We start from the raw sequence: 20,612 nt of genomic DNA on the forward strand, positions 1-20,612 counted from the left end.
AAAAAAAAAAGTTTTATATCAAAAATATGGTTTATTTACTTTACAAACATGGCATTCAAAGGGTCAAAACAGGGGTGTCAAACATGCGGCTCGGGGGCCAAAACCAGCCCGCTAAAGGGTCCAATCCGGCCTGTGGGATGAATTACTGAAATAAAAAAATTACACTGAAGATATGAACAATCAAGGATGTTAAAATAAATTTAGTTCAATTCCATCTTAAGTGGGTCAGACCAGTAAAATACTATCATAATAAACTATAAATAATGAAAACCACATATTTTTCTCTTTGTTTCAGTGTAAAAAAAGTAAAATTACACAAAAATGTTAACATTTACAGACTAGCTTTTTACAAAAAATGAAAAACGTGAACAAATATGAACAACCTGAAGTGTCTTAAGAGATTTAAGAGTAATTGTACCAATATTCTGTTATTAAATGTTTTGTGTATTTGTAGATCCACTGATCTGTGCGTTGCAATGAACATGTAAAAATGAGAAGCTGAGGCCAAATAATGGCATAAATTGTTAAAATTACACTTTTTTTCTTCATAAATTTCATTTTGGTCATGGTTTTTTCATGTTTTTCCACATTTTTTTAAAGGATAGTTTGTAGATGTAAAAATTTTAATAATATAATTTTACTTTTTTCACTCTAAAACATAGAAATTAGACATACTAAGTTTGGAATTGATATTATTTATGTACTATTATGTTATTATTTTAATGATCCGGCCACTGCAGGTCATATTGGGCTTTATGTGGCCCCTGAACTAACAGGAGTTTGACAGCCCTGGGTTAAAATATCAGTTATTGAGCATTTGGTATTTTTGTTTTGTGGCTCAAGTTGATAAATACAAAAAAAATGTTAAAATATTCTGACTTTACTCCGGCACTGCACAGGTTCTGTTCTTTTGGCGTTTTGGACAGGCCTCTGTGGGTGGGACACCGGTGGGTTAACTGTTGGTTCTGTTTTTACCTTCATCTGCTCCTGTGGTTGCAGTTTTCCACTCTTTCGGAGCTCATCGAAGCCCTGCAGCTGAGTGAAGAACATGAACATCTTAACGTCTCTACATAACGTCCCATATTTCTGCTCTGGTGGGGCAGAGCTTTTACCTGCTGGAGGAAGCCGTCGGACTGTCGGCTGAGGAGCTCAGTGATCCGCCTCCCCGTCGACGGGTTCAGGCCTGTGGTGGAGGAGACGGAGGCGGCAGGAGAACCACGGGCAGCGGGACTTCCTGTTTATTTGACACAATGAGACCAGGATGTTTTCATCTTAATACTTGAGTGGCGTTTCTTTGAAGGCAGATGTGTGGTGGGTGTTTCAGTGACTGTACTGTGTGTGTCTGAAGGAGCGGAGGCCGAGGTGACGTCCGATCTCTGAGCCTGAGGAAACTCCAGCGTCATGAGCTTCAGCGGCTGCGGGTTCAGTCCAGAACGCACAGACGGGCCCGGCCTCGGAGGGTCCGAGTACAGGTTCACCTGGAGGAGACACCAGGGAGACCCGGTCAAAGACAGGCCCAGCAGGTGCACAAATACTGTTGGATTATGGAGAGGTTTGATACACTAAGGGAAAAAGAAACGCACCATTTTCATTTCCTCGATTTTTTCAGAAATATGACAGTTACTGCAAAATTACAAACTACAGTGAGTTCAGTTCTATTCTGAGTCCAAATGAAATGATTGTTTTCCTGGTTCCAGTTGATGGATTTTGATTAGCAATCAGAACTGTATTTGTGTATTCCTCACCCATGTCTGCTCAGGAGTCAAACTCACAGATGAATTGGACCTCTCCTCACTTGTGCACAACCATTCCCTATAAAAAGACACCAAAATGGAGCAAGAACACATTTGTCCACAATGACACCACTACTGCAACCAGAGAGAGATGGGGCCACATCGGGCCGAAACCTGTCACGGAAGCTCAAAGACCCACTTGTTCACTCTGTGTTATATGTCTTGATTTGTTTTTACGGTTAATGTTTTTAGTTTTTATGTTTTATTGTGATTGATTTTATATCGGTACAGCACTTTGATTGAAAGCGCTTTACAAATAAATTATTATTATTATTACTATTATTATTATTATTATTATGTGTGCCAGCCGATTGACACGGTTCTGTGCAGCGGTTGTAACAGGCGGTTGACCAGAGCTGGGACGGTGGTTGGAGGAGCCGGTGGTGTGGTAACGCTCAGCAAGGCGTCCAACGGTAGAGTGGTGGAGTCCAAACAGCCTGGCTACGGCCTGTCTGCTCCGTCCAGCTGAAACATGCCAGTGGCCCCATCTCTGTCCAGCTGCAGTAGTGGTGTCATTGTGGACAAATGTGTTTCTGCTCCATGTTGGTGTCTTTTATAGGGAATGGTTGTGCACAAGTGAGGAGAGGTCCAATTCATCTGTGAGTTTCACTCCTGAGCAGACATGGGTGAGGAATACACAAATACAGTTCTTATTGCTAATCAAAATCAATCAACTGGAACCAGGAAAACAATCATTTAATTTGGACTCAGAATAGTACTGAACTCACTGTAGTTTGTAATTTTGCAATAACTGTCATATTTCTGAAAAAAAATCGAAGAAATGAAAATGGTGCGTTTCTTTTTTCCTTGAGTATACATGGATGCTTCTGCTCAGTGTCGTCTGATGGTTGACAGCATTTCCCATGATGCTTCTCTGCGGTTTATAACTAGTTACGTCCGCCAAAGAGGTTAGGTTTTCACCAGAGGTTTGTCTGTCTGTCTGTCTGTCTGTTAGCAAGATAACTGAAAAAGTTATGGACAGATTTGGATGAAATTTTGAGGAAATGTTGATACTGGCACAAGGAACACATGATTAAATTTTGGTGGTGAAATTTTGGGGGGTGTGACTGATCTGCCATGGCAGAGGTCTGCGCTCTCCGAGTGCTTTCCTAATTATTAATCAAATCATCTCAGATATGTTCATGTATCAGAGGAAGAGTTTGATGATAAATGTTCTGGTGCAACAACATCCCCATCTAGTGTTTAAGAGTAGGCTTTCACTCTCCTCATAAATAGTGAAGACAGAACAAACCCGAGCTCAAACATACCTCATCAAAATGAAGTGTGTGTCATACAGGGATTAAACCACACACACACACACACACACACACACACACACGCACACACACACACATACACACACACACAGGGAGTGAATGATTGCTTTCCTCAACAACCCGATGAACAGTAAATCACAGTGACCTGAGCAGAAACACAGCATCTAAAGACCGACGCTTACAATGAATGAAAACTCAAACAGTAAACGAGAAGAATAGTAAATATTTACAGTGTTTAGATTAAAATGAGACTATCTTTGAAAATAGCTACAAATGAACATTCACTTCTGGTACCCTTTAAACCTCTGCTCTGCCTCTGATTCGTGTGCAGGAGGCAGACGGTGTTTCAGTAGACGGAGGTCTGCCGTTACATCCAGGTCCGTTCAGTCTAATCAGCTGATTCTAATTGGTGCTGATTGTGCAGATGAACAGACCCATTACTGGTGATTTAAGGAGCCACTTCACATCGTTTGTCTAACCTTCCTCTCATCCTCTTTCTGCTTTTTCAGTCATTTCTGGATTTTATGTCCACTTCTGACAATTACTATAACAAATATTTCATATTGTGCTTTAGACGATTTGATTATTTTCATCTGCTTGTTTTATGGTCTATAAACTCTCTGCAAAGTGTCCAACTGACCAATCAAACATCTATATTATAAAAGGGAAGTGGTGGACTCTGTGTGTGTGTATCTCGGGCATCACACTAAATCCGTACAGAGCTGACTGCTGCAGTTTGTCAAACTTTTGTATTTTTGGTCAAGGAAGAGACTAACGAAAATGGCAAGTTGATAGCAACGATATTTTGGGAGACATTAGTAACTCTGGAATACAATCACCTCCCAATGGCCAACCATGTTGCTATGCCCAGGATCATACAATCATCATTGAAGTGGGTTACCTAGCAACAGATCAACAATAGGGTCAGGTTACCATGGTGTCAAACTTCATGTGCAGAAACAGACATGCCAGCTGAGAGGTTATTCAACTGAAAATGCCAGAGGAATTTACCAAGAAAGTAAAGAAAGTAAAAGAATGAAGTGGATCAGAGGATCTAGAACCTGTGGGTCCCTTCAGGTCAGTGCACTAGTGTTTTATTATCTTATAAAAACCAACTCATCTTTATATTTGAGCTGAAATCTGATCGATGAAGCTGATGCAGTCTCTTATGATTAGTATTAATTTATATGTTTTCTGAAACACACTGAGTGTTAATAATTACAGCCTCTGGTCCAGGATCTGTTATATCTGCATGTTGCAAAAGTCAGAACTGAACGGGAAAGAAACCTTTTAAATGTTCTGGTTCCACTGCCTGGAACAACCTACAGAGGGAGATTGAACTGAAGGAACTGGTCTACTTAAATACATTCAACGTCATTTTAAATGATTTTATATGATTATACATATATATATATATATATATATATATATATATATATATATATATAGAGAGAGAGAGAGAGAGAGAGAGAGAGTGTGTAGTGTATTTTTTTGATTAATAGTTATATACAATAAGTGAAGTTTACTGCCCAGTTTAATTACAGATAAGTTTATTTTTCATCTATTTCCACTGCGTGTCTTTGTCACAAGTGTTTAATATGTTTGGGGAATCCAAAATATGCCAGTGGCCAAGCAGGAAATTAAATGAGTAAAGCTGAGAAAATGAACCATACAGATCATTCTGAAGTTTCATAATAAGACGATGATGTGGTGACTAAAAGCTGAGCGTATGATAAATGTGTGGGAGACCGACAGTATGGAGTGTTTTCGAAGCCTGGCACAACTTTAAATAGTGACAAATTGGAGCCTGATGAGATGGAGTACCTTTGCCTCCAGACGTAGTTGATCAATGGTGTTGGCCGCCTCAGCACATTTAATCTTCAGTCTGTAGTTGTCCTCCTACGGCGAGAGCAGAGAAGGAAGTGAGACGAAACACAGTGAAAAAAGTCTGGCACAGAGGGAAGAAACGAAGGACGAGTCTGAGCAGATTTAATGACGCTGAGATCTACTTCTTATGGTGCCTTCATGTGCTATGGGAATTTTCGGTAAATACTAGGTACGAACAGGAAAATTGCACATGAACGCCCCCTCGTGTTGTATTTTCCACTGGAGAACTGGGAAACAGTTTTGAATCCACAAGCTGCCGAGATGAAAATAACCTTTGACCTTTTCAACCTGACGGAGAGCAATGAGGGATTCATCGCAAATGATAAACAATGCTTTTATTAACGTTCTGCTGCTACTAGCTGATGATTTTGTACATTTATAGCGTACACAATTTGCAAAAATAAATAAATAAAAAATTACAAAAAAAAAAAAATGCTGTATCAGTAAATTAACACATCCAAAATGGTTTTACCCAAGAAGAAGGTCATAATAAATTGTGTGTCAGCCATTTTTCATTTCGCTATGACAACAAAAGCACTTGAACACAATGCACACGTAATTTCGAATTCTTCCCGACAGCACCTGAAGGCAGCATTAGAACAGTAAGAAACATCAGCAGAATGACATCCCATCACTCATCACTGTAAAACACTGTTGCTTAGAACAGGGTTCCTACAAGTTTCTGAAGTTATATTTAAGACCTTTTTAAGAAACTTTTAGGACTTAGAACAGAATTTACTGCTCATTTCACAGCCGTTCCCCTACACTCATGTCAACCAGGTGCAGAATGAGCTTTTCCACAACCAGACATTATTAAATTTGCACTTCCCCATGGTTTCTTTTCACTTGTGAACTGTCCCTTAAGTTCCCAAAGTCAGCTTTCTCAAGCGACATGTGCAACTAACGGCTGCACTAAGGTTATTATCACTAACGAAAACTAACGAAATAACGAAAACTAGAATTGTAAAAACGTTTTCTTTAACTTAAATAAATAAAAACTATAATTAAAAGAAAAAAACGATAACTAACTGAAACTGTATTTTGTGCTTACAAAACTAACTAAAACGAATAAAAAGTATAGATGAAATTCCCTTCGTTTTTGTCTTTGTCAGTGTCGGATTGATACGAAATCGATTTATTTCCCTCAAGAAATTTTAGCTAGCAGCACCGTATGATGTTTAAGGGTCCGTCACTTGTGTTCACTTGTGGTTTCCAGTCGTCTTCTGGTCCCCACTCTACCTGGAAACATGGAGACTAAAGTTGGGAGAAAGCAGCAGTCCTGTCTGGGATTTATTTGAATACGACGACAGAGAAGAAGAGAAAAGAGACCACTAAACTAAAATTAATACTAAAACTAAGCATTTAGAAGTAACAAAAACTAATAAAAACTATCAAACCTGCTCTAAAAACTAATTAAAACTAACTGAACTAGAGAAAAAAAAAGTCAAAACTAAATGAAACTAAACTACAATGAAAAATCCAAAACTATTAGAACCTTGGGCTGCTAATGTGTTGGGCTGAATGTTCTGTAAAGTTGGTGATAATTGGTTCCTAAATTTCAATATAGAGTGTGGGATTGGAATGGATGGAACTGAAGAGGCTAACGTTCCTTTCTTTGCAGCTCGGATGTTTAACAGACATATTTAAACACAATACAGCCAACAAGTTTATGGCAACAGAACTTAACACCTACCACCTATCATTTTAAAGACTTTTTAAGGTATTAAATGCAGATTTGTATATTCAAGACTTTTAAAGGAGTGATATTTTGATTTTTTTAAATAGAATTCTTCATTTTCCCACATTTCCCTGTGGTCTCCATAAACTGTAAATGCTCTACTTGGGTCTGAATTCTTCCTTCATTCAACTCCACAGGTCCATCTTCAACCCTATTTCTGAGTTTATATTTTTAATATAATATTATAATATAGATAATATTTCTGAGTAATGTCACCAGAAAGGTGGTTTGGAGCGCTGGCCCTTTAAATGCACATGAGCCACTTCAGGCCCCGCCCCCTCCAGGTTGTTGGCTGTGCTGCTCTGTCCCGTTCAACCGACAACTGAACATTTTAGGTAATGGGCTCCAAGTTTGGACAGATTTTCAGTCTGGACTACAACTGCTGCTGCTGATAAAGAATTACAGTATGTCGTACTGGAGAAATGTTTGTCGGAAGTTTTGACCTTATATGTGCAAATGTCGTGATGTAACTAGTTATAAAACATAACAAATTAAGCAGGAATTAAAACACGTTGTAGGAATCCACTGGATTTTTGCCAAATTGAATATAAAGAAAGTTTTGCAGCAGCTGGAGGGTTCAAATTCAAACTGTATGAACTATTAGGGTCCAAATACACAAATAAATGAACCACAGACTAAGAAAAGTGGGTTTAGACAAATATGAGCCCTTTAAGACCCTGTGAGAACCCTGTTAGAATCTGTGGAAATGTGGACTTTCTGTCCTTCACTGTGGTTCTCCCCGAGGTTTCCCTTTTCCCACTGGGTTGCTGGACTTTTTCTTTGCCAAGAAGGAGAGTCTAAAGACGGGGGGATGCCCGGGACATTAATCCATTTCCTTCATCTGCTGTTTATTTGACTGTTGTTTGTTTCCATATCCAACTAATTCTGTAAAGCCCTGTGAGGTAACCTTGTTGTGATATAGGGCTCTACATATAAAACCGAGTTAAACTGAATTGAATGGGCTTTCCACCAAGGTTCTAATAGTTTTGGATTTTTCATTATAGTTTAGTTTTATTTAGTTTTGACTTTTTTTCTCTAATTCAATTAGTTTTAATTCATTTTTAGAGCAGTTCTGATAGTTTTTATTAGTTTTTGTTTTTTTTCTAAATGCTTAGTTTTAGTTTAGTGGTCTCTTTTCTCTTCTTCTCTGTTGTCGTATTCAAATAAATCCCAGACAGGACTCTGCTGCTTTCTCCCAACTTTAGTCTCCATGTTTCCAGGTAGAGTGGGGACCAGAAGACGACTGGAAACCACAAGTGAACACAAGTGACAGACCGTCAAGTGTCGTATGGTGCCGCTAGATAAAATTGCTAGAGCGAAATAAATCACTTTCGTATCAATCCAACATTGACAAAGACGAAAACGAAGGGAATTTTAGCCAGAATTTTTATCTGTTTTAGTTAGTTTTGTAAACACACAATACAGTTTCAGTTAGTTATCGTTTTTTTCTTTTAATTCTAGTTTTTATTTATTTCAGTTAATGAAAATGTTTTTTCAATTCTAGTTTTCGTCATTTCATTAGTTTTCGTTAACAATAATAACCTTGCTTTCCGCTCATTGAGGAGGGTGGTGTGGAACTTCGATAACCTGACCCAAAGGAAAATAGTGAATTAATAGGTGACGACCGTGTAAAAACTTCATCCAATCATGTCTGAGTGTTTCTGTGCCTGTTCAAGCCTCATCTGTGTGTGATCCGAACCTGCAGCTCGTCCAGCAGCGTCATGGCGTGCTCTTTGCATCTGAACTCCTGAGGTACGACGGAGGTGGGTTCGCAGGCGATCGGGGGTCCCTTGGAATCCGGGGGATCTGGGGGTCCGTCGGAGGGGCTCAGCAGGACCTCCTTGACGATGTCAGCGGGGGATTTGAACATGAAGGGGGGCTCGGGCGAGAGGGACTTCCTCTTGACGGGACGCTGGCTCTTCGGGGGTTTGTAACCGGCTTTGGGGAATCGCACTCTGGGCTCCACCTTGGAGAAGTCAGGGGTGTGGAAACTCAGAGGCCCCTCCCTGAAAGTACAACAGAAGAGAATAAAACAGAAGGACTGGGAATCGCTGAGGTCGGTCGGAATGTGTCACCATTTTTTGCACAACAGTCCATCACTCATTCAACTGTATGAATGAGGATTTTCTGTGCTTTGTTTATTATTTGTTTCTATGTTTATACTGTACATTCTGTGTCTATATAGAAAAGCTATTAACAAGATGACACCATGAAACTCAACAGTGAAAGAGCACTGATTCAACAATGTAGAGCATGAGTCCAGGGAAAACTGGACAAATCAGCTCTGACGGAAAAGAAATATTTACTCCAGAAAATGCTAAAGACCAAACATATGATAACTAGGGGTGTAAGAAAATATCGGTTCTGCAGTATATCGCAATATTTCATTTCACAATACTGTATCGATATTAAAAAGTATTGTATCGATATTTTTAGGTATTTATTCAAATGCAGATATTGTGGAGGTTCATTTTTGGTTTTTGTTTTTTTTTTCTTATATTTTATTTATTCTTATTTAACACTGTTTTATTAAATAATGTTAGTTCCTTTGTTGGGATTGAACTAAAATACTGTTCTGATGTCAGTTCTGAACTACCAGAATATGAACATTTGAACAGGATCTTAAACTGTAATGTCTGTAAAACAGAATTCCAGTTTGAACACAGGAACATTTTGTGATATAACATTAGATCCTGTTAGGATCAAATAAAAATGTGTTTATTATTTGTGTAGATTTCTGGTGGAATTCAATTCTTCAAGGAAATAACCACTAAAAAAAAAGAAACAAAACAAAAAAAATGCCTTTTAACAGTATCTAGTGATTTGTGATTGTGATATTGTGATTTGTATTCTATTGCCAGATTCTTGCCAATACACAACCCTAGTCATCATGTGGATCACTATAATATATTGTGATATATCGCATCATGATCCTAGTGTCGTGATTTGTATCGTATCGCCACATTCTTGCCAACACACACCGCTAATGATAACATGAGCAAAAGAATGATAATGATAAGGAAAAAGAACTTTATGAAATCAGCGAGAACATGTTTGCAAATTGTTTTTCCTCAGTGTTCGATGTGATGTTCATGTTGTCGACTATTGGATCAGTCATTGTGTGTGATTGTCCATCTTCACTTCTGTTCCGTCAACACAAAACAGTTCCACAGTGAACCCCCGTAGAACACGTGATGCACACAGTCAGATCACGAAGACCTCTTTTTTCAGCCCACAGGGTTAATTAAAGGGTTCATATTTACCTAAACCCACGTTTATTAGTCTTTGGTTCATTTCTTTGTGTATTTGGACCCTAATAGATCATATAGTTTGAATTTGAACCCTCCAGCTGCTGCAAAACTATCTTTAGATTCATTCGGGCAAAAATCGAGTGGATTTCTACAACCTGTTTGAATTCCTGCTTAATTTGTTGCGTCTATAACTAGTTACGTCACGACATTTGCACATGTAAGGTCCAGACTTCCGATACACATTTCTCAGAGTACGGAGAAACGGGACAGAGCAGCACGGTCAACAACCTGGAGGGGGCGGGGCCTGAAGTGGCTCATGTGCATTTAAAGGGCCAGCGCTCCAAAACCACCTTTCTGGCGTCATTACTTAGAAATAGGGTTGAAGATGGACCTGTGGAGTTGAATGAATGAAGAATTCAGGCCCAAGCAGAGCATTTACAGTTTATGGAGACCACAAATGTTTGAAAACGCATAATTCTATTTAAAAAAGCAAAATATGACCCCTTTAAACTGCTAAGCTCCTGTGCTTTTCTGATCTGAGGACCCCACCGCTGAAACTTAATTAAGTCACGTCTTAAACTTTGCCCCTCCTTCCGAACTTTAAGTTTAACATTTGAGTAAAACCATTGGATTTTAATTTCCTGTTCCAGAAAAAACTGATATTTACAGGCCCTAAAGAGGTTTATCGGGTTTATGAATTTGTACATCCAATTCAAATGAACAGAGAACGAGTTGTAAATACACTCTGACTGGGCTGTTTGAGGAATCTGATCATGAAAAACAATGCATGAGATCCGAAGACTATAAACCAGTGTTTTTCAACCTTGGGGTCAGGACCCCACATGGGGTCGCCTGAAATTTCTAGTAATTGATAAAAATAAAATAAAAACTTGCTAATAAAAAATATATGGTGAGTTGACAGAGACAATCCCAACACATAAAAGACAAACTGTGAGTCTGAAAATGCAGCACTGGGGTTCTGTTTATCTGTCAAATGTTCATTGTGGTCAGTTTCAGATGCTGCAGCTCTTTCATAATTCATAGTTTCAGTTCTTGTTTGTTCAGTATTAATTGTCCTCCTTGTAAATCACAGCTGGACTGATAAAATTCTCTCTTTGTGCAGTAATCTACACCTGGCTTTTCTGCCCCCATCCATAATAAGATACATTATATCGACTAAAGGTCCTCTAAAATTAACGTTTACATACAACATAGTATAGCAAACTATTACATGATCAAGAACCAATTAGTTTTAGCAAAAAAAAAAAAAAAAAAAAAAAAAAAAAAAATCTTCATTTTGAATGTCTAGGGTCGCCAGAAATTTGTGACGTTAAAATGGGGTCACGAACCAAAAAAGGCTGGAAACCACTGATATCAACATTAATAAAGTACATGACACACACACATAACTACTGGAGATTTTGAAAAACCTTCAAACATTAAAACCTGAATAGAAACAAGTGAAAAAGTAAGCAGACCTTCCTAATAGCCCCACCCTGGTGGAAGTATTTGCCCCTCCTTCTCTCTGATACCCCGCCGGCCCAGGGATTCATTACGAGCCTTAACTTTCAATCTTTTTAAATGTGTAAAAAAATTCAAGATATTGAAGTTCAGCCATCCAACTGTGGGCCGCACCTGTCCTGGGGGAGCAGAACATGTGTGTGAAATTTGAACTGAATCAGGTGAACTGAGTCTGAGAAATGGGATGGACAAAAATCTTAATTATTAAAGATAATTAAGGTGTTAATAAAGTGTGTGTGTTCAGGTCTCAGATGATCCTGGTCTGTGTCAAATAGAAGACTGTAAAGGTTCAGGATCAGGTGGATTTTACCTGGTCTGAGCGACTTTAACAGCTTTGGTCTTTGCTCTGGTGGTCCTCTGCTCCTGTTGTGGGATCTGGTTCTGACCGCTGGTTTTCACAGACCCGGTCCCGGTTTTGGTCCCACCTGGACTCTTTAGATGTGTGTCTGAAGGGAACAGCTGCCTCTTCCTGCTCGGTGACGGATCGCTTTTTGCCGATACCTTTGTGGGGATCTTACTCTTTGCGCCGGGATGATTGGCCGCGGTCCGAGCTGAGGTTCTGGACTCCGGGCCCCGTGGACACCGTGGACTGGACTTGAGGCTCGTAGAGACGCTGGGGGATTCTAGGAGGCTTTCCCCGAGGCTGACGTCTGGGAGCGTCTCGGCTTCGATGCCCGGAGCGGCTGCCAGTTCCTTGGTGGTGAAGTGGAGAAGGTGGGGGGTTAGGGGGGCTCTGGTGGGCGGGGCAGGGGGGGATTCAGGCCGGTGACGTCCCAACGGAGTCTGGACCAACGACGGGCGACGAATCGACTCGCTGATGGCTCCTCGGGTTATGAAGCTCTCAGGTGTATATGTAGTTCTGAAATCACTACAGGATTCATTTTTCATCCCGTTTCTTTCAGTCTTCTGCTCTTCGTCTTCATCCTCCTCTTGCTCTCTCACGTCCAGATACTCCTCCCTCTGACTCACTACTCGGAAACCGCTGTTTATCTCCTCAACTGCAACGACAGAGAATCCAAACCACTGATAAGTTTCAGTTTATGTGTGTATTTGCTGTACAGTTCTGTGTTTTTCATGCTGTTCTGAGGCTGAGATGGATAAAAAAAAACTCATACTTTTATGTGTTTTATCTGACTGGGTCTATATTTAAGAACTTTGGGTTCCATGAAGGGATGTAACGATTACCGGTACAATGATAAACCGCGGTAAAATTGCAGACGGTTAGTATTACCGTTTAGATTCTAATTATCATGATAACCGTGTTTGATTACCGCACTTTTAGGGGAAAAAAAACCCTATTAAAGATCTGCTTTTATGTCAAATATTTGAGTATAGTTTTAATTTACTACAATTTTAATTTTATATACCAACATTTGGAACCAATATTCACTTTTAAAGTCTTTGAAAAGGTTCATTAAGCATCTGTGTGTTATTTATGCAAGAAATTATAAACATTTCTCAAATCAGATTTTATATTTTTTGTGTGTTTTTTGGCCTTTTATGTTTTTATAGTAGGTTGAACTGAAAAAATAATAGGCAGATGAGATAGATTAAGTTGTGCTGAAAAAAACAGATACCAAGCATGTGTATAGTAAACATTTGTTTATATAGTGTATAAAGGTAAAATCAAAAGTACTGAAAACGGCCAAAATAGGCTCAGACCCCTAAGGGTTAAAACCCAGACTCACGGTTTGACGTGTTGTGTTCATCCTCTCCTGGTGACTCTGGTTCTGGTTCTCTCTCCCACCGTTTAGGCTCCGCCCCCCGTGGCGTCAGAGGCCCGTAGGCGCCCTCTAGTCCCACCCTCCCCAGCGCCTCCTCCAGTCCGATGATGCCGCTGTCATCCACCTGCTGGGAAAAGTCGTCGTCCGTCTCCGCCTGCTCCTCCTCATCGTCGTCCCACAGGCCCTCCGACTCCACGGAGCTGGCGGGGGAGGCGCAGGTCGGCGCCGGGGTCCAGAACACCACCCCCGCTGTGGTCTTCTTCACAGACTCCATTCAGTCGGTGTCCGGTGTGACCGTGTCAGCCGGGGACGAGGACCGGATACATGTTCCCTCTGAGCTTTTAGACTAGAAAACAAACAGCTGGTTTAACGCTCGACAAAAACCTCAAATATCACCAATACGTTTATATCTGTATGTTAGAGTACGAAGCAGATGCAGTTAGTGAACGGCACCGATGCCTTATTAAACTGACCTGTACTAAAAGGTAAATAGATTACATTTAGTAAAGCCGCAGGATGTGAACTTTCTATTTACTCTGTTTACCAATAAACTACAACAAAAGTTCATAATCTTCAAATCCTGTTAAAATGTTATTAGGATTATCTGGAAAACAGGGACATGTCATCCAAATTATTACTGTCTTATTTTTTATTATCATGACCAGGGGTGTAAGAAAATACCGGTATTGCAATATATCACAATATTTCACTTCCTGATACTGTATCGATATTTTTAGGTATTCATTCAAATGCGGACATGGCAGAGGTTAATTTTTGTTTTTGGATTTTCAGGGTCTTTTATTTCTATATTCACATGGGTATTTTGTTCTGTTGTTTATTTACTATGAAAGTACTATCGTGATATTGCAGGTCATAAATGTAGTTTTTTTGAAATTGATAAGGCTATTTGGATAAATAATGGATAATTCATGCAACCTAAAAGCCCTTTTTACTGTCTGAAAGAGGCAAATGTTTTTTTTTTTTTTTTAATAGAATAGAATAGAATAGATAAATAAATAAATAAAAATGTGTTTAGTATTTGTACATATTTCTGGTGTAATTTAATTCTTCAAGGAAATAATCATTTAAAACAAAGAAACAAAAGAAAAAAATCACCTTTTAACAGTATCTTGATATATCCTGATATCTCATGTCGTGATCCTAGTATTGTGATTTGTATCGTATTGGCAGATTCTTGCTGATACACAGCCCAAGTGTCAACAGAAGGTAGAAGACCAAAGCCAGACTCATTAACAAAGTGCTTCTTCCATCCATATCCCAGATCGGATTCTTAGCGCTGCGGTGTGGTTTTATCAGACTCACACGGATCCACAGACTTTTAAAAGGACAAACAAACACGGCCCAGTGTCAAAAAACAGTCACATCCTTTTCAAACACAAATGAGCAGCGAGTCTGGACGACACGATAAAACCCTGGCAGCGTGTGAAGCGGACCGCAGGCAGCGAGGAGGACACGTCCACCGCTACGGCAGCAGCAGCAGACAAACGAAACAACAACAACAACACACGCAACGACACACAACAGCAGCAGCGGCAGCTTAAAAGGAGACGGCCCAGCTCCAGCTGTAATTAGGACGTGGTCTCACTGTATTTTAAGACGCTGACCTCAAAGTGACAGTTACTGCTGGTGGAAAAGTTCAACTCCACACATACACAACTTTTAAAACAAATCTGAGACTGTCAGCATTTTTTTGGTTTTGTTTTGTTTTTTTCTTTGAGTGTTTGTGTTTTCGGCATCTGTATGTTTTGTTTCTGCTGAATTTTACAAAACAACATCGACTTAATGGACATTTACAGAACAGAAGTAGTATTCGACTTTTAACTTTGTTGTTTTTCAGGGTTGAAATTAGCTGAGCATACAGATGTATTTCTCATTCTCTTCTTTTCTTCAGATACAACAAGAAAATACAGGAAATTACAACGAGGCCTGTGTATCGGCAAGAATCTGGCGATACGATACAAATCACAATACTAGCATCACGATATATCACGATACTGTTAAAAAGGCAATTTTTGGTTTGTTTCTTTTTAAAAAATAATTATTTCCTTGAAAAATTGAATTACACCAGAAATATGTACAAATACTAAACACATTTTTATTGATCCCAACAGGATCTAATGTTCTATCACAAAATGTTCCTGTGTTCAAACTGAAATTCTGTTTTACAGACATTAGTTTCAGATCCTGTTCAAATGTTCATGTTCTATTAGTTCAGAGCTAACATCAGAACAGTACTTGAGTTCAATCCCAACAAAGGAACTAACATTATTTAAAAAGAAAAACAAAAAAACAAAAACAGACCTTCACAAAGTCTGCATTTGAACAAATACCTAAAAATATCGATACAGTACTTTTTAATATCGATACAGTATTGTGAAATGAAATATTGCGATATATTGCAGAACCGATATTTTCTTTAGAATGAGTGGCAAGTAATCAGAGTTTATGACTAGGTATTTATGGTTTTTAATCTTCTTTTGCTTTAATATTTATTTCTCTCTTTTTTTTTTTTTTTACCTGTTTTTTCATTCATTTGTTGATGTGGACTTTTGAATAGTACGACACTTACTTTATTACCTCCGCCAAGGAGGTTATGTTTTCATGGAGATTTGTCTGTTTGTTTGTCTGTTAGCAAGATAACACAAAATGTTATGGATGAATTTTGATGAAAATTGCAGTAAATATTGATACTTGCACAAGGAACAAATGATTAAATTTTGGTGGGGTGTGTGTGTGCGGGGGGCTTATCTGACTTGGTGGAGGTCTGCGGTCTTTGAATGCTTTTCTAGTTCAACACAGTGCTGCACAAAAAAGTCTTAGGCCACCTTTATCTGGATGATCATACATATTTATTTCTCATTCTCTTTTCTTCAGCTACAACAAGAAAATACAGCAAATATGTGCACAGCCTTAAAAGACACAAAAACAACTGAACTAAATGTGTTGTAAAGGTTAAAGTCACCACTTAGTGTGACCCCAATTAGAAACATCTGACGTGTTGAATGAAACCTGGTATAAAAACACCAGAAAATTAATGCCATAAATCTCATATTGTCTGAACAAAAGGGTTAAAGACATGTTAAACACAAAAGGAGGTCAAAACTAACTATGAACAGTCTGGTTTATAGAAGCTGTTTTTTCCCTGAAACTTTTGTTTTTCCTGCTGTTCATTCTTCACATTTATCAGATTGGATCCAAATACAGAGTGAGTCAGAAAGCCTTTAACATGAGATCAAATGTTATATAATCAAGGTTATAAATGCACAACTAAGGCTGCGAGTAAAGTTTATTTTCATGACTAATTCTTTTATTATTTTCTAGGAATGAGAATTGAGAGTTGGGTCCAAAGTATTGGATCATCAGAATCTGATTCCTGTGAGTTTTTTTCTTCTTTTCGTTTCGGCTCTTCCCTTCAGGGGTCACCGCAGCCAGTCATCTTCCTCCATTTAACCCTATCCTCTGCATCCTCTCCTCTATTCCTCTGAGTTTATAAACTGCGCTAATAAAACTGATTAGAAATCAATAAAGGAACTGATCAAGCACAGACCATGTACGCAGAATCAATAGTCACCATTATCCATGAAACCACGTCATTTCCCTTCTCTGTTATTTTCTTTATTATCTTCATAACTGATTTGATGTTTAAAATATTAACTGCTCATTTTGTCCAGAAATTCACCTACAATATTAATTTCCATTTTCAGCATCTGCATGTTCCCCTCCTGCTGAATTTTACAAAATAATATTGAATTAATTTACATTTACAGTACAGAAGTATTATTCTACCTTTAACTTTCTTGTTTTTCAGGGTTGAAATGAGCATATATATATATATATATATATATATATATATATATATATATATATATACACACACACACACTTCTTATTCTCTTTTCTTCAGATACAACAAGAAAATACAGGAAAATACATCAGACAAAAAACCAAAAAAAGCCAAAAAACTTGTCAATCACTTATCAAAAATAGCTGCAACTCTCAGGAAAAACATCTATTATTAAAAAAAAGGTTAAAAAAGAAGTTGACTGAACCTGTTTATGATGAAGCAGAATAAAAGTGCATCTTCAAACTGTACCAAAAAGCCCTTTAACTGTTCTGTTTATACGACTGTCACATGAGCTGCTCCTTAAAGAGTTAAGGTTTGTGTTTTTATCTCCACTTTTAATTCTATGTGACACGATGATAAACCCGAAGCTGAAACTACAGTCTTTTTTTTTTTTTTTTTTTTTTTTTTTTTTTTTTTTTAAATCGAGAGCAGGTTTGTTGAATAAATTAGAAAAAGGTTCACCTGTTGCCGTGTGGTCGACGCGCCCCTTCAGTCCTGGGGGGGATGGAGGATTTACCTCAGCAGCAGATGGGGGTGGGGGGATTAAGCTGCTCTAAACTCCTTACAGGGGGTCGCATATTGTTTACAGGCTATCATCATCATCATCATCATAAGCGTTTGTTCGGGACAGAAAGCGAGCTGAGCTGCTCACACACGCACACAACATGCCTGATCACATGACTGTCAGCTGACTGTGGCGTGAACAGGTGGAGGTTTAAGGAAACGGTAGGAAACGGTAACTTCTGCCAACAGATCCTTTGCTCTGCGCTGCAACTCCTACTTTAATATGTGTGTGTTTTTATATTTTTGGGTTTGATGTGTTGTTTTCTTACTTGCTGTTTTTAATCACCTTTAACATGTTTCTTTTATAATGTTTTAAACGTGTTTCTTTTTCCCTTGTCGTTGTATTTCAATGTCCTGTGTGAAGCACCTTGAATTGCCTTGTTGCTGAAATGTGCGATACAAATAAACTCGCCTTGCCTTTGATTCACAGCCTGATCGGCGCCCAGGAACACCACAAGAGCCCGACGCTGAGCAGAGGCTGCACCTGAGGCTGCAGCGGGCCTTTGAAATGACAGACTGACCCGAGATACGGCAGATTATCTTCTTAGGAAGCAGAAGGAGGGATGAGGACGCGCAGAGGAGCAGCGTACGCCACGACAAACTGAAGCTCCGCGTGTGTGAGCTGATTAATCTGCACACGGAGCCCTTCAGCAGAGATCTAACCTGGAAATATTCAGTATTTTACACAAACTTTTAGTCAGAACTTCGACTAACACATGGTGTAGATGCTTCTTCATTTGAGTATTTCAGTAAAATCCATGTGGAGAACGTCAGAACAAACCAGAATGACGTCTCCAAGATCTCGTGGCTGAATTTATTTCATACATTTGTTGTTTAGCTTCTTGAATGTTTGTCACTGAGTATCTGACCTGGGTTTATCAGATTTATGCAATATTAATGTTCCAAAATTATATGACATTATATATTTCTTATTAAAAATGTCAGATTTTCTTAAAGGAGGATCCATCCATCCATCAGGCTTTCACTAATTTGACTTTTAAAATTCACTGTAATCATCTGGCAAAATGGGAAACTGAACACAAGCTTAAATGCTCCACCTCTACAGAAATACATGCACTTAAGCCCCAGAAACTGAATGAAAACCCTTTAATATTTTCCTGTGTGCTCTGATTTCATGTAAATAATTTCTGTGCCGTGGGCCCCAAGCAACACATTACAAATTAATTATCCATCCATAAATATTCAAGTGCAATGTTTATACACGTAGAGGCAACATTTGAAATAATTTAAATGTATACTGTGAACTCTTAAGCTTGTATCGTGGCTTTTTGATGCTCGGTAACTGACACATAAAACTGAATAATATCAAACATGTCAGCTTGAATAAACTTAAATGTTATCGAACCAACTCAATATTATCTCCATGAAGTGAGTAATGACTGGTATTAGCATGTTAAAATGTGACAAAACTTCAGATCAGTTGCATTAAAAATGTCTGGTGAAGGTTCATACTGTCTTCCACATATAATTATTGTAGGTAATTAATTTATCAGACAAACTAGTAAAGCATGTAAACGAACAACTACCCCTGTCTGAGAAATTAATTACTTATAATAAGCATTAAAAATGTTTTTATTTCATTGTTTTCACACAGTATATCAGTAAATACATGTTTCTTTGCTTCAAAAATTAAACGTGTGGTGTCCAGCTGAGTGGACATTTTTGACACTCCCTGAAAAATAGGTTCATTAAAAAAAATTCTTTAGGCATGTTTTCTTCATGCCTAAAGAGGAATAAAAACACTCAGGAAAAAAATCTGGATTAAGGGTCTCATAATTCATGCATGAATGGGTTAAACACATGGTGTCCAAATGAGTGGACATTTTTGTAACTCCATGAAAAATAGGTTAATTAACCCTTTCATGCATACTGGTCACTACAGTGGATAGCTATTCTACAGCTGTTCTCTTGTATATTCATGGAGTTTGTTATGTTGTTTTTTTGCACATATCTTGATTAAAATTTTAAGACACTGCATATCTTTTCTGAGATGAATTGGCAACATTGTGTTGATCTCCCCTGAGCGTAATAGTTATAGTTTTCACGCAATTTATCAGTAAATACATGTTTCTTCGCTTCAAAAATTAAACGCATGGTGTCCAGCTGAGTGGATATTTTTGCAACTTCATGAAAAATAGGTTAATAACTTTTTTAAAAAAATTATTACTATTATTACTATTTTTTCTGTATTTTTTAAAACATTATTTATTTTTCATAAGACATTTTTCAATCACATTGTTTTTTTCATGTTTAAAGAAAAATGAAAACACTCAGGAAAAAAATCTTAATTAAGGTTCTCATAATTTGTGCATGAAAGGGTTAAAAAAAAAATCAATCTCAATGTTTTTTTCATGCCTAGAGGAATAAAAACACAGGAAAAAAATCTTGACTAAGGTTTTCATAATTCATGCATTAAAGGGTTAATACAGTTTTGCAAGCAGTTAAATCTGTTCAATCACAGCTTTAAACTGTAGTATAAATATGCTTGAGTCCCATATCTGCATTGAGGACAGACTGCTGTAGGTTCAACTCCAGATAAACTGAGGACAAACTTGTTCAACAACAACGACAACAACAACAACCAAGTGGGACCAAGTCTAACCAGTCTAACCTTCAACTGGAGCAGATCTGCATTTGTTCAACATGCACACACATGCACATGTATGGAGTATGACTCTAACTTAAACAACACTTTGATTTAAGTATATGACTGAAAATTTACCTGATGTTGCTGAGACGTTCATTTATTTCCTCCAAATCTCTGCAGCAGGTTTCAGTCCGTTGCCTTGACAACCGCAAAACTCAGAGAGAGCAGACGCACCCTGTGTCACCATGGCACAACACAACAAACCACACGACACACAGCTTATTAAGGCTCCCAGAACCACTTTAAAGCCTAGACTTTCACTAAAATGCTAAACAGGGACTTTTATTTCCCCTTTATGAGCCTGAGCAGAGCTACCGTTGGACT

The 20,612-nt window shown here is 38.3% G+C and overlaps 1 protein-coding gene across 2 annotated transcripts in view; it reads right to left on the reverse strand.

The window, feature by feature from the left end:
* LOC115430148 (microtubule organization protein AKNA-like) overlaps positions 1-13,491 on the reverse strand; it is a 37,813-nt gene extending 24,322 nt beyond the window's left edge. For both annotated transcript variants that reach the window (XM_030150047.1, XM_030150046.1), the window contains exons 1-7: positions 13,156-13,491; positions 11,778-12,465; positions 8,395-8,701; positions 4,895-4,969; positions 1,334-1,478; positions 1,113-1,234; positions 976-1,035 (exon numbers count right to left, since the gene is read on the reverse strand). In XM_030150047.1, the coding sequence (XP_030005907.1) occupies positions 976-1,035; positions 1,113-1,234; positions 1,334-1,478; positions 4,895-4,969; positions 8,395-8,701; positions 11,778-12,465; positions 13,156-13,465 (1,707 nt within the window). In that variant the 5' untranslated portion in view covers positions 13,466-13,491. The remainder of the gene's footprint in view (positions 1-975; positions 1,036-1,112; positions 1,235-1,333; positions 1,479-4,894; positions 4,970-8,394; positions 8,702-11,777; positions 12,466-13,155) is intronic.
* Positions 13,492-20,612: the final 7,121 nt, after the last annotated feature.

This window comes from Sphaeramia orbicularis, chromosome 12, assembly GCF_902148855.1.
Source record: "Sphaeramia orbicularis chromosome 12, fSphaOr1.1, whole genome shotgun sequence".
Taxonomy (NCBI): domain Eukaryota; kingdom Metazoa; phylum Chordata; class Actinopteri; order Kurtiformes; family Apogonidae; genus Sphaeramia; species Sphaeramia orbicularis.